Source organism: Bos javanicus, chromosome 24 (genome assembly GCF_032452875.1).
Source record: "Bos javanicus breed banteng chromosome 24, ARS-OSU_banteng_1.0, whole genome shotgun sequence".
Taxonomy (NCBI): Eukaryota; Metazoa; Chordata; class Mammalia; order Artiodactyla; family Bovidae; genus Bos; species Bos javanicus.
The window spans coordinates 46,243,814-46,255,815 of NC_083891.1; the positions used below are offsets into that span (position 1 = coordinate 46,243,814).

Here is a 12,002-nt window from a genome sequence, read left to right on the forward strand (position 1 = left end):
GGGATGTTCACAGTTTGTCCCTGTCCTTACATTTTTTTGGAGCACTTTATCTTTGTCAAGATTAAATGCTTTATTTAGATTTTGAGACCATCTTGAGATATAAGTTGGGCTATTAACTTTAAACCCATTTATCAGAAGAGCAAATGAAAGCTCATGAAGATGGAGTTTGGGATTGACATGTACACACTATTATATTTAAAATAGATAACCAATAAGGAGCTACCATATAGCACAGGAAACTCAGTCTACTAACCTGAACGGGAAAAGAATTTGAAAAAGAATGGATAGTTGTATGGGTATAACTGAATCACTTTGCTGTACACCTGTAATGAATACATCATTGTTAATCAACTATACGGCAATATAAAATAAAAAGTTTTTATAAAGATGGTGTAGTAACTTGTCCAGGGTGACCTGGTGAGTTTCTGGCAGAGCACCTACCCCAGGAGAGGACCCTGGTTCCCAGTGTGGGCTTGTCCCACAGCCCTTCTCTGCAATCACAGGGTCCTCATGTGGCCTCATAGAAATCCATGACACTGGGCTGTATGTGAGCTGTCCCTCAGTGCCCCCTTCTGGAGTAATCCCTTGGGCTGGGGGGGGGGGGCAGGGTTGAGGTGGAAGATGGGGTGACCTCCATCAACCCCTACCTTGCACAGAGGAAGGAATGTTTCAAGAGACACCAGGCTGTTGGCCAAGATGTTGTTTGATCCAAACATTTATTTCTTAAGTGCCCTCGACATTCTGGGCACTGGCAGGCCCTCAGCAGCTCCACAAACCTCTCCAGATCTTGCCGCTTCCCTCTCCGCCCACCTCTGTGCCCCCGCCCCCAACAGCTCCACGTCTCCTTTCATGTCTACTGCCCCTTGACTCCTCTCGTCCAAAAGGCAATGTGGCCTACTTGTGGAAACACACCAGATTCATCTCTGATGGTCTGGAGTTCTGGTCCTGGCTCTGGCACAAACTGATGCTGGGGCTACAGCCTCACCTCCCTGGGGTGTGGTTCCTTCACCTGTCAGGAGAACAAGATCCCCTTCCCACCCTAGCTCCAGGGGGTAGCTGTGAATCTGGAGCAAGGGCCAGCAAGCTATGGCCTGTGAGCCAAACCTGGCCCACCACCCACTTATGTACCCAAGCAAAGGTTTTACATCTTTAAATGGTTGAAAACAATATAAAGAAAAATACTTTTTGTGACATGTGAAAATTACATGGAATTCAAGTTGCAGTGCCCATGAATGAAGTTTTTGTGGAACACAGACACATCCATTTACTTTGCTGTTGTTGCTGTTGAGTTGTTAAGTCATCTCCAACTCTCTGCAACTCTATGGACTGTAGACCACCAGTCTCCTCTGTCCATGGGATTTCCCAGGCAAGAATACTGGAGAGGGTTGCCATTTCCCCCTCTAGGGGATCTTCCCAACCAAGGGATCGAACTCACATCTCCTGCATTGGCAGGCAAATTCTTTACTGCTGAGCCACCAGGGAAGTCCAGTTCCTGACTACTCTAACTTAAAAAAAAAAAAAAACAAAAACAGCCAGCTTAAATAAAATCCATTCACTTAGGTATCATCTATGGCTACTCTTCTGCAGCAAAGGCAAAGCCGAACAATTGAAACAAAGACCAAATGGCCTAAAATATTTGCTATCTGGCATTTACAGAATAAGTTTCCTTATTCCTAGTCTAGACCATTAAAGTCATGTCCTGGAAGTCACTTTATATGTGGAGAGACTTGTGAATAGTAAGTCTGGGCATGGAGATTGGGCCATGGTAGGAATAGAAAGCCTGACTTTCTGAAGTGATGGACGTAAAGAACTGGATTAGATGTTCCACTAGACTGCCCGCCTGACAGGGCAAGCAGTTGAGGGGCAGCCCAAGGAGAGAGAAGGGAGGGAGGCAATGCCCACCTAGCCAGCTCCATGTGCCAAACCCACATCCTAGCCACCCCCTCTCCTCACTCATCACAGCCACCCCACCCTTACCCTTCTTTCCATGACTATCTTAGGGGCAAGCATGACCTCCCCTCCCTCCCCTCCAGTCCCACTCACGTGATCTCATTGTTCATGTCAGTGATGTCTATTCTGTCCAGGAACCAGCCTGGTCTGTTGCCTGAGTTGTCATGGCGAATCCGAATCTTGGTCAAGGGCCCCAGATCAATGGCATAGATGGTGAAGGTATCTGTCTGGGAAAGATCAGAGTAGCACTCATGGAGGGGGGCAGCCCTCCCCACCTCACCGTCAGCTTCACCCTCCCAGGACCTGGGGCAGCCTGAGGCCAATTGTTAGATCCAAAGCATCAAGAAGGAGGGGGCATGGAAAATGTAGCCAGTCATCTGGTGTTTGGTCTGCACTGCCGACTTTTGTTTATTGAATTATCATTAATATACAACATTAAATTAGTTTCAGGTGTACAACATAGTGGTCCAATATTTTTATACATTATGAAATGATGACCACTTAAAGACCAATTATCATCCATCACCATACAGAGTCATTACAACATTATTGACTATGTTCCCTATGTGTACATTACACCCCTGAGACTTCTTTATTTTATAGCTGGAAGCCTCCACCTCTTCATTCCCTTCACCTACTGCACTACTGTCTTTTCACCTGCCCCTGCCAGGGGGGTCTTCTCACTTTCACTGTGTCCTGGAAGGTGGAGGGAGGTAAGAGGGTGATAGAAGTGACCGTGAGAGAGGGCTAGGGAAAATGGGCTGACTGAATGCCCACATTTGTGTTGTGGTGTGTGTGTGTGTGTGTGTGTGTGTGTGTAGGGCCTGTTGCTTGCATATGTGCAGATACTACATGCCGTGTGTGTACATATGTGCATAAACTCCTTCAACCACAAATTCTGATTAAGTACCTGCTGCTGCTGCTAAGTCACTTTAGTCATGTCCGACTCTGTGCTACCCCATAGACAGCAGCCCACCAGGCTCCCCGTCCCTGGGGTTCTCCAGGCAAGAACACTGGAGTGGGTTGCCATTTCCTTCTCCAATGCATGAAAGTGAAAATTGAAAGTGAAGTCATTCAGTCATGTCCGACCCTCAGCAATCCCATGGACTGCAGCCTACCAGGCTCCTCCGTCCATGGGATTTTCCAGGCAAGAGTACTGGAATGGGGTGCCATTGCCTTCTCCAGATTAAGTACCTACTATGAGTCAAAGTGCAAATCCGAAGTGATTGACAGGATGTAAAGTGTAAGACCTAGATTGCTCACCATTCAAGTGGGAAGAGAGACCACTAGGGAAGCCTTATAGAATACCAGTTACACATATATGCGCTGGAGGAAACAGATGACACCAGGACCAGAGGGTGAACCCGATAAGTGGATGAGATCTTGACTATAACTTTTAAACTACTTATTGAAAAGCATTCCAAATTTACAGAAAATTTGCAGAAACAGTGCAATGAAATTTTGTAAACCCTTAGATCTTGCTTTCTCTCTCACTCTCTCTTGCCCTTTCTCATTTTTTGCCTAAATTATTTGAAAGTATTTGGCAGATATCATGATCCTCTACTTTTGACTTCTTCAGCATGGATTTTCTAAGAATAACATTCTTATATAATCTCAGTGCTTGCGTGCTCAGTAACAAGTCGTGTCCGACTCTGTGATCCTATGGACTGTAGCCCGCCAGGCTCCTCTGTCCATGGGATTCTCCAGGCAAGAATACTGGAGTGGGTTGCCATGCTCTCTGCCAGGGGATCTTTCCAACCCAGGGACTGAACCCGCATCTCCTGCAGCTCCTGCATTGTAGGTGGATTCTTTACCGCTGAGCCACCAAGGAGGCCCTACATGTAATGACAGGACAATTACCAAGTTCAGGAAACAAAGTCAACACAATATTATTCAACACAATATTATTTAACATATAGTCTATGTTCAAATTTCACCAGTTGTACCAATTACATCCTCTGCAGCAATTTTCTTCCAATTCTAGTCATCATAGTGGCTGCAAGTTTTAAAGGAAACACAGAAATAAATTCTGATCCTCAAGTCATGGGAAGTTGGTGTTGAAGAAAAAAGCAGGGGACATCTGAAATAGATCAAGCAATGAGCCCAGAAGTATTTTTAATGGATGTGTACATTTCTGGTTCTCCTCTTTGTTGATGAGAGAACCTGGCTTTGGGATGCCGGCAGAAATGGGAAAGGTGACGTGAGAGACGTCTTCTAGCCAGAGGACCCTGTAAAATCTCAAGGGACAAGAATGACAGCCGCATTTTCCCCTGCTTTTCCTACTGTACCTGGGAGGAGAGGGGGCTGCATTTCTCTAAATGCTCAAATGCTGTCGTGGTGTCACTGCCTCAGGATGTAGATCAAATTTCTCAGCTGTCACTCAAGGCTCTCACACCCCCACTCCTTCAGTTGGTTGCATCAAGCTTTTCAGAGGCAGCGCCCACCATGGCTTGGCAGTAACCACAGCAGTGAGAAGACCCACCGTCCAATGTCCTCCAACTGGCCTTCCACACTTCCACCCCACACCTCCTCGTGTGGTCCCATCTTCAGGGGACAACTCTCACTGTCATCTTGAGACCAACACCATACTCCTCCACCATGGCCCAGCTCACATGCCTCCTTCCCTCCAAGTGTCCTCCGAAGCCCCATCTTCTGGTCAGTACTTCCTCCCTGAACCCGTCCCCTCACTCAGCACCTGAGGGTCTGGTACCATGCTGCCTCCAGTTAGTTCCTGGGCGTTTCCTGGACCCCACCTGGGCCTTTCTTTATGTCCCCGCCACAAAGCCCCAGTGCTTACGGACGAGGTGCTTCCATTCTACCCAGCTGGACTGAACGGGGCACAGTGCTGGACACAGCAGTTGCCGTGCAGGCTGGGCCTGCCTTGAAATCACCAGAGGGCTCCCTCCATCTGGGATCCACCTGCCCCCTCAGGGAGCCCACACCCTACCTGTCCCTGCTCAAACTTGTTGGACTTGTCTGACTTCTTCAGGGGCCGCTCGCCCGTGTCCCCGTATTCCTCCCCGTAGATGGTCAGGAAGACGTTGGCATCAGTGCCAGCCTTGGGCACATTCCCCGTGATCACCTGTATCTCGTAGGTGTTGGCTGGGGGACACAGAAAGGCAGTGCTGAGAACGCCCAGGCCTTTGGGGTGGACCTGAGGCTCAGCCCGTTGCATCCAGCCAGATGGTGGGAGCTGGAAAGACCTCATGGTACACCCACATCTACACTGACAGTAGAAACAAACCGGCTCCTCCTCCCTACCCAAGACTTCCCTTCACCATGAAGCCCAAGAGGCTGAGAGTTCTGGCAAGGCGCTGGTCCGCAGCAACCCTCCTACTGATGTCCCCACGATGAGTCACCGGTGAGCTATACCAGGGCTCCTCCCAAGAGTCTCAGGGCAAGAGCAACACCAGCCCCCACAAAGAATGGTCCACGGTGGCATTTCACCACAGCCCAGGTCAGGAGAGCCACAGGGGGCCCCACCTGCAAGAAGAGCTGGGCATCCTTCCCTCTCTGTACCCCCCCTACCCTGGGGGGTTATGTGACCCCTCCTCAGGCTTACGTTCAGGACCCTCTTGGCCCGTGGGCACCAGCTCCACCACCAGCTCGTTGTCCTCTTTGCCCCGGGCCAGCCAGCGGTGGGCATCGAACTTGTACTCCTGGATCACCTCCTGCATCCCGGGCTCCAGCTCCTCCTCCTCTTCTTCCTCCTCGGTCTCCTCCTCCTCTTCCTCAGACGAAGACTCCTCCTCGGACGAGGACTCCTCCTCCTCATCCTCCTCGTCGCTGCCCTCTTCCTCCTTCTTTTTCTTCTTTTTCTTCTTCCTCTGCAGCTTGGCTTTCAGACGTTCCTTCCTGAGCAGCTGCCGCAGCCTGTCCTTCTCCTTCTTCCTGCGCGCCTCCTCCTCGGGTGTGAGGTCCTCCTCCCGCACCGCCAGGTGCCGCAGCCACAAGGTGTCCACGTACCAGCTGGGGCTGAAGCCCTCGCCCGTGTGGCCCAGCCGGATCTTGAAGACCTGGCCCACGTCCGCCGCCTCCAGCTGCACAAAGCGCGGGGGCTGTGGCTTGGGGAGGCCCTGGGCATCTTGCCTGGGGCCCCGCGGAGCCGCCGTAGCCAGAGGCTGGGGCTTCTGAATCAAAGCTGCCCCCGCGCCTCCTCTCCCGCCCCCAACCCAAGCCTGGTTTCCCTGCCGGACCACCCCTCCACCCAAACCAATGTCTTCTGAACCCCCGACACAGTGGGTCAAGATGGTCTCCTTCCCTCTCTCTCATTCTCCACTTTACACACACACACACACACACACACACACACTCACACACTCAGCACGTCACACTCACTCCTATTTTTCTTATTTCTGTATCTCTGTTCCCTCGTGCAGAATGCCTTTATCCCCTCCTCTGCCTCTAACTAAATCTATTCATTCCAGTTCCTGAGCTTTATTATTATCTTTTTTTTTCTTCTTTAGTGTTGTGCCTTCCTGTGCTCTCTTTCCAAGCATTTTTTCCCCCAGCATTAATCATATAGAACTTTTCCAAGAAGCAAAAAAAAAAAAAAATGTGGTGTTTGTCAAAGACAGAAGTCTCCCCCACGCCCCCAAGAGGCCCCAGCCCCCTACCCTGACACTAGCCTTTCCCCTCCCTGAGCGCTCAGGGGGTCCCCGAGGTTGGCAAGGTCTTAGCCTAGCCTGGATGCCTGGATGCCCTCTCCGCCCACGGGCGCTTACTGTCTGTGCGCTCAGCTCTCTCCCGCAATGGGCCTAGCACATGGCCGGCTCAAAGGGCAGGGATTTAGCTCTGCTCCAGAGGACTGGGTCCTCGACCTGCCATCTGCCACTCTGGTCTGAGCCTGACATCCAGGGGAGGTCTGGCCCCGGCTCGGGCGACGGCTCCCGTGCTGAGCAGACAGGCCCAGGGCTGTCCCACGAGCTGTTTGGTGTCCCCCCAACTGGACCTCAGACCTGCAGGAGAATTCAGGTCTCCTGACTCACTGTTCACGAAGCCACAATGTAGCCAGAAGCACCTCTGTGAGAAAATGAGTGGTCAAAATGGAGCCCAGGACCCGTAGGGATGGGCTCTGGATACGGTAAGTTCCTCCTTCAACACATTCCAGTGGTTCCTGGTCACAGCACCCTCGCAGTCTGGCTCACTTACCATCTCTCTCCCCCCATCTTCTCCTCTCCAGTATTTTCCTGGTCACAGCACCCTCACAGTCGGGCTCACTTGCTATCTCTGCTCCCCCATCAACCTGCCCAGCTATGAAAGCAGCCACCACCACACCCAGCCACACAGTCCATTCATGTCCAGAAGACACTCTGCTCCTAACATCTCCATGACTGGTCACAGTTTCCTAAGTACTTTCCCTGACGTTGACCATTTTAATCCTTCCAGGGGCTGTGAAGCAGGCCAGGTAGTTATTGTAAACCTAGGTTTGAGCTGATAAAGAAGCTGAGGCTCGGGGAGGTGAGCCGATCAGGCCCCTGCTCTCTCAGCAGTGTCAGGAGAGGGTGGGATTCCAGGAGGCCTCCTCCACCACTGCCATTCCAGACACCCGTGACTCTGGCGCAGCTCAGCCAGGACCCTCTCTGCTGGGCACTGGGTTAGGACTCTTTGCTGAGGGCCAGGCTACTTATGGCACACACGCAGAGCAGCCAGCATGAAGATATTACTGCAGAACAGAGCTGCAGACGTACACATATGCACGCATGCACTTGTGTCCCATGTAAGACATTCACATGCCCTTTAAAAGGCACCACCCTGGGTCCTTCTCTCCTGCCAACAACATGCTTACGTTCTCATCTGTTTTTCTCTGCTACTCAAAGGGACATGAGGTGGCCTGGGGCACTCAGAACAGAGTCATGAGACTCCAGGCTTCCCAGTATCCTGGTTGGGAGCCATGGCCCTACTCTTAGACTGAGTGAGCTGTCGAATCAGAGGCCAAGGCTGGAAATGAATGCGGTGACCAAGGCCCTAGCGTCATATTTTGCTAAATTAGAATCAACCCTCCAGCCGTTCTCAGAATTGGCAGCATGTTAGTATCACTGGTAGAGATTTTAGAAACATACCCCAGTTTTCTTGCCTGGAAAGTTTCCTGGATAGAAGAGCCTGGTGGGCTACAGTCCATGGGGCCACAAAGAGTCGGACACAACTTGAGCACACACATACACACACAGAGAACATATCCAACCATAGAGGTTCTCATGTAATTGATCCAGGTGTAGACTAGATGACACTAGTTTCTTAAAGCTCCTCAGATGGTTCTAACAAGAAGCCAGGGCTGAGAACCAGTCCCTCTGTTTTCAGACGTATGCTGAGCCCTCTCTTGGCACCCCTCCGCCACCATGGCTTTACTCCCACACACCTGGAATGTGTCCTTGGACGCCCGTTCAAACACCTTCGAGCGGCTGGAGAGGAAGAGCACTTCTGTCTTGCCTTCCTCACCATAAATCTGCATGAATACTCGGGCAGTGGTGCTTGCTCCACCTACATCCCCGGTCCAAACTTCAACCTCGTAGTGGATCACTGGGTGGGCACAGGGAGGAGAAGCAGGACATTTAGTAATAGCAACAACAGTAACAATAGTTACATAGCAAACATTTCCCAAACCCAGGCCATGTGTCTGCTGCTTCTTAGGCATCATCTCATCCAATCCTCCCATCAGTATCATAAGCAGTATTATTGCCATTTTGCAGATTGACAAACTGAGGCTTCAAGGACTTGAGTCAGTTATGGAAATGGCAAACCTAAGCAATCAGACTCCAAGGCTCAGCTCTCCTCTGTGCTGCATGTGTCCTCTGGAACCAGGAATGAGGTCAGTACACCAGCTGGCACCCTCTGCTGTGTGCCTACCCCTGGGTAGACACTGTGGGGCAGAAAGAAGCAAAAGGCTATGTGTTTGTCTTTTCCCCTTATTTTCAGTAAAGGAGGATGGTTGAAATGATAATCTTCATTTAAATATAGGCAGCTTTCAGATGATACCAACAGAGCTACACAGAATTTGTCTCTATGTTGAAGACTCGATGGACGTGAGTTTGAGTGAACTCCGGGAGTTGGTGATGGACAGGGAGGCCTTGGCGTGCTGCAATTCATGGGATCGCAAAGAGTCGGACACGACTGAGAGACTGAACTGAAGAAATACTGTTGAGTTGTTAGAGGGTGGAAATGTGTTATAAGTATTCACCATTAGAGGGCGCTTCTTATAGGAGCGCAAAATGTCTCCAAGAACTATGGGACCGTATTTTTTTTTTCCAAGTGGCTATATTACAAGACTTGTCCTCTCAGCAACACTGTAGGGTGAAATCATAATTCTTTCAAGTTAAGACTTATTTTCAACAAGATAAGGGGTCTCCCATTACCACAGCAATGTGAGAAATTGGCGGCTGAAACGAGGGACTGGCTGAGAGCCGAAAGAAGTTAAACTAGAAATATGGCTTTAGCTGGGGGTGAGGTTGGGCAAGTTGATGGACAGGAAGAAGACCCAGTAAAAGCCAGCATTCTTAATGGGGAGAACCCCAGTCTCTGCTCCCTCTCTCTGGTTTCAATAGCAACCAGGATTAAACAAAATTAGGAGAGATAAAACTTAGCATGCAGAGAACAAGAGCCAGCTATTGGAAATGAACATGTGGTAGCTGAAATAAAACATTGCAAAGAAAAGGGAAAGTCGAGGAGGAGCTAAGATGGTGGAGGAATAGGACGGGGAGACCACTTTCTCCCCCACAAATTCATCAAAAGAACATTTAAACGCCGAGTAAATTCCACAAAACAACTTCTGAATGCCGGCAGAGGACATCAGGCACCCAGAAAAGCAACCCATTGTCTTCGAAATATAAAAGACAAAAAAAGAGACAAAAGAGGAAGGGACGGAGCTCCGTCCGGGAAGGGAGTCTTAAAAATAGAGAAGTTTCCAAACACCAGGAAACACTCTCACTGCCGAGTCTGTGCTGAGCCTTGGAAGCACAGAGGGCAACAATAACAGGGAGGAAAAATAAATAAACAATTAAAACCCACAGATTACGAGCCCAACGGTAACTCTCCCAGTGGAGAAGCAGCGCAGACGCCTGCACCCGCCACTAGCAAGCGGGGGCTGGGCAGGGAGGTGCGGGCTGCATCGCTTAGAGTAAGGATCTGGCCTGAATGCCCCGAGCGCTATCTGAGCAAAATAATTTGGGCTAGCAAACCAGACTGTGGGATATCTACCTCGCGAAAAGCCAGCCCTAACCTAAGACGCCACCAGGCCTGCTCACGGAACAAAGGACTAAACAGAGATAGCCGGCGGCAGACCATCCCCCTCCAGTGACAGGCAGCCAGAGCCGGAATGGGGCAATCACAGCCCCAGAGAGACATTAACTACAAAACTGTAAGCAGGCTTCTTTGCTAACTAAGACTTCTTGGGGTTCTGGACGGTCAACATCCGCCTGAGAAGGTGCGCCGGTTGTACACCCAGAAAACCGAGTGGCGGGGAGGCGATAAGCAACTGCGCTCACCAAACACCTCATCACCTGAGCTGCTCGGACCTGGGAAGGGCACAAAACGCAGGCCCAACTGAGTCTGCGCCTCTGAGGACTACCCAAGTGCCTGAACCTGAGCGGCTTAGACCTGGGAGGTGCAGGCAGCCCAGGGCCGGCCTCGGATGGTTCCCAGTGGAGCAACCTAGAGGCTGAGCAGTGTGGGTAGGGAGGCTACACGCGCCGTGAGTGGGGGCAGGCCCAGTGTGGCTGAGGCACTGCGAGCACACGCCAGTGTTATTTGTTTGCAGCGTCCCTCCCTCCCCGCAGCGCGACTGAACAAGTGAGCCTAAAAGAAAAAAAAGAAAGTGTCCACCATCGCCCTCTTTGTATCAGGGTGGAAATCAGACACTGAAGAGACCAGCAAACAGAAGAAACAATAACAGAGGGAACCGCCTTGGAAGCAACAGGCAATAGATTAAAACCCTGTCATTAGTACCGACTATATAGGAAGGGACCTATAGATCTTGAGAAATATAAGCCGGACCAAGGAACTAGCCGAAAATGAACTGACCCCACAATACCCACAACACCACCAGAGAAAGTTCTAGATATATTTTTACTATTTTTATGATCATTCTTTCTTTCTTTCTTTTTTTTTAAATTTTTTAAAAATTAAGTCCTCTATTACTCCTTTAATTTTCACTTTTATAACCTACTATTACTTTGCAAAAAAAAAGACCCTATTTTTTTTTAAAGTAAACTTCATATATATGTATTTTATAATTTTTGTGACCTTGTTTTTTTTCTTTTTCTTTTTTTCTTCTTTTCTTTAACATTGTATTTTTGAAATTCCAAACTCTACTCTAGATTTTTAATTTTAGCTTTTTGTAATTGTTATCAATTTTGTACCTATATTTTTTTTAATAATTTTTGTGACTTTTTTTTTTCTCTCTTACTTTCTCTTCTTCTTTTCTTAAACACTGTATTTCTGAAATTCCAAACTCTACTCTAGATTTTTAATTTATGCTTTTTGGTATTTGTTAGCAATTTTGTACCTATATTTTCTTTATAATTTTTGTGACTTTGTTTTTGTTTTTGTTTTCTCTTTCTTTTTCTTCCTCTTTTCTTTAACATTGTATTTTTGAAATTCCAAACTCTATTCTAGATTTTTAACTTTTGCTTTTTGATATTTGTTATCAATTTTGTACCTATATTTTCTTTATAATTTTTGTGACTTTTTTTTCTTTTTCTGTATTTCTTTTCCTTCTTCTTTTCTTTAACATTGTATTTCTGAAATTCCAAACTCTACTCTAGATATTTAATTTTTGCTTTTAGGTATTTGTTACCAATTTTGTACCTTTAAGAACCTAATTTTCAGTACCCATTTTTCACTTGGGAGCAAGATTACTGGCTTGACTGCTCTCTCCCCCTTTGGACTCTCCTTTTTCTCCACCAGGTCGCCTGTGTCTCCTCCCTAACCCCTCTCTACTCTACCCAACTCTGAATTTCTGTGTGTTCCAGACGGTGGAGAACACTTAGGGAACTGATTACTGGCTGGATCTGTCTCTCTCCTTTTCATTCCCCCTTTTATCCTCCTGGACACCTCTG

At 48.7% G+C, this 12,002-nt stretch overlaps 1 protein-coding gene and 1 long non-coding RNA gene across 2 annotated transcripts in view; one reads left to right on the forward strand and one right to left on the reverse strand.

Annotated features, from left to right (window-relative positions):
* The window catches only part of LOC133237710 (uncharacterized), a 485,111-nt gene that overhangs the window by 245,257 nt on the left and 227,852 nt on the right, over positions 1 to 12,002 (forward strand). The gene's annotated exons all lie outside the window — the stretch shown is intronic.
* Positions 1 to 12,002, reverse strand: part of LOXHD1 (lipoxygenase homology PLAT domains 1) — a 210,190-nt gene that overhangs the window by 85,046 nt on the left and 113,142 nt on the right. The window contains exons 18-21 of the mRNA XM_061400078.1: positions 8,309 to 8,469; positions 5,513 to 5,990; positions 4,898 to 5,052; positions 2,044 to 2,177 (exon numbers count right to left, since the gene is read on the reverse strand). Coding sequence (XP_061256062.1) covers positions 2,044 to 2,177; positions 4,898 to 5,052; positions 5,513 to 5,990; positions 8,309 to 8,469 — 928 coding nt within the window. The remainder of the gene's footprint in view (positions 1 to 2,043; positions 2,178 to 4,897; positions 5,053 to 5,512; positions 5,991 to 8,308; positions 8,470 to 12,002) is intronic.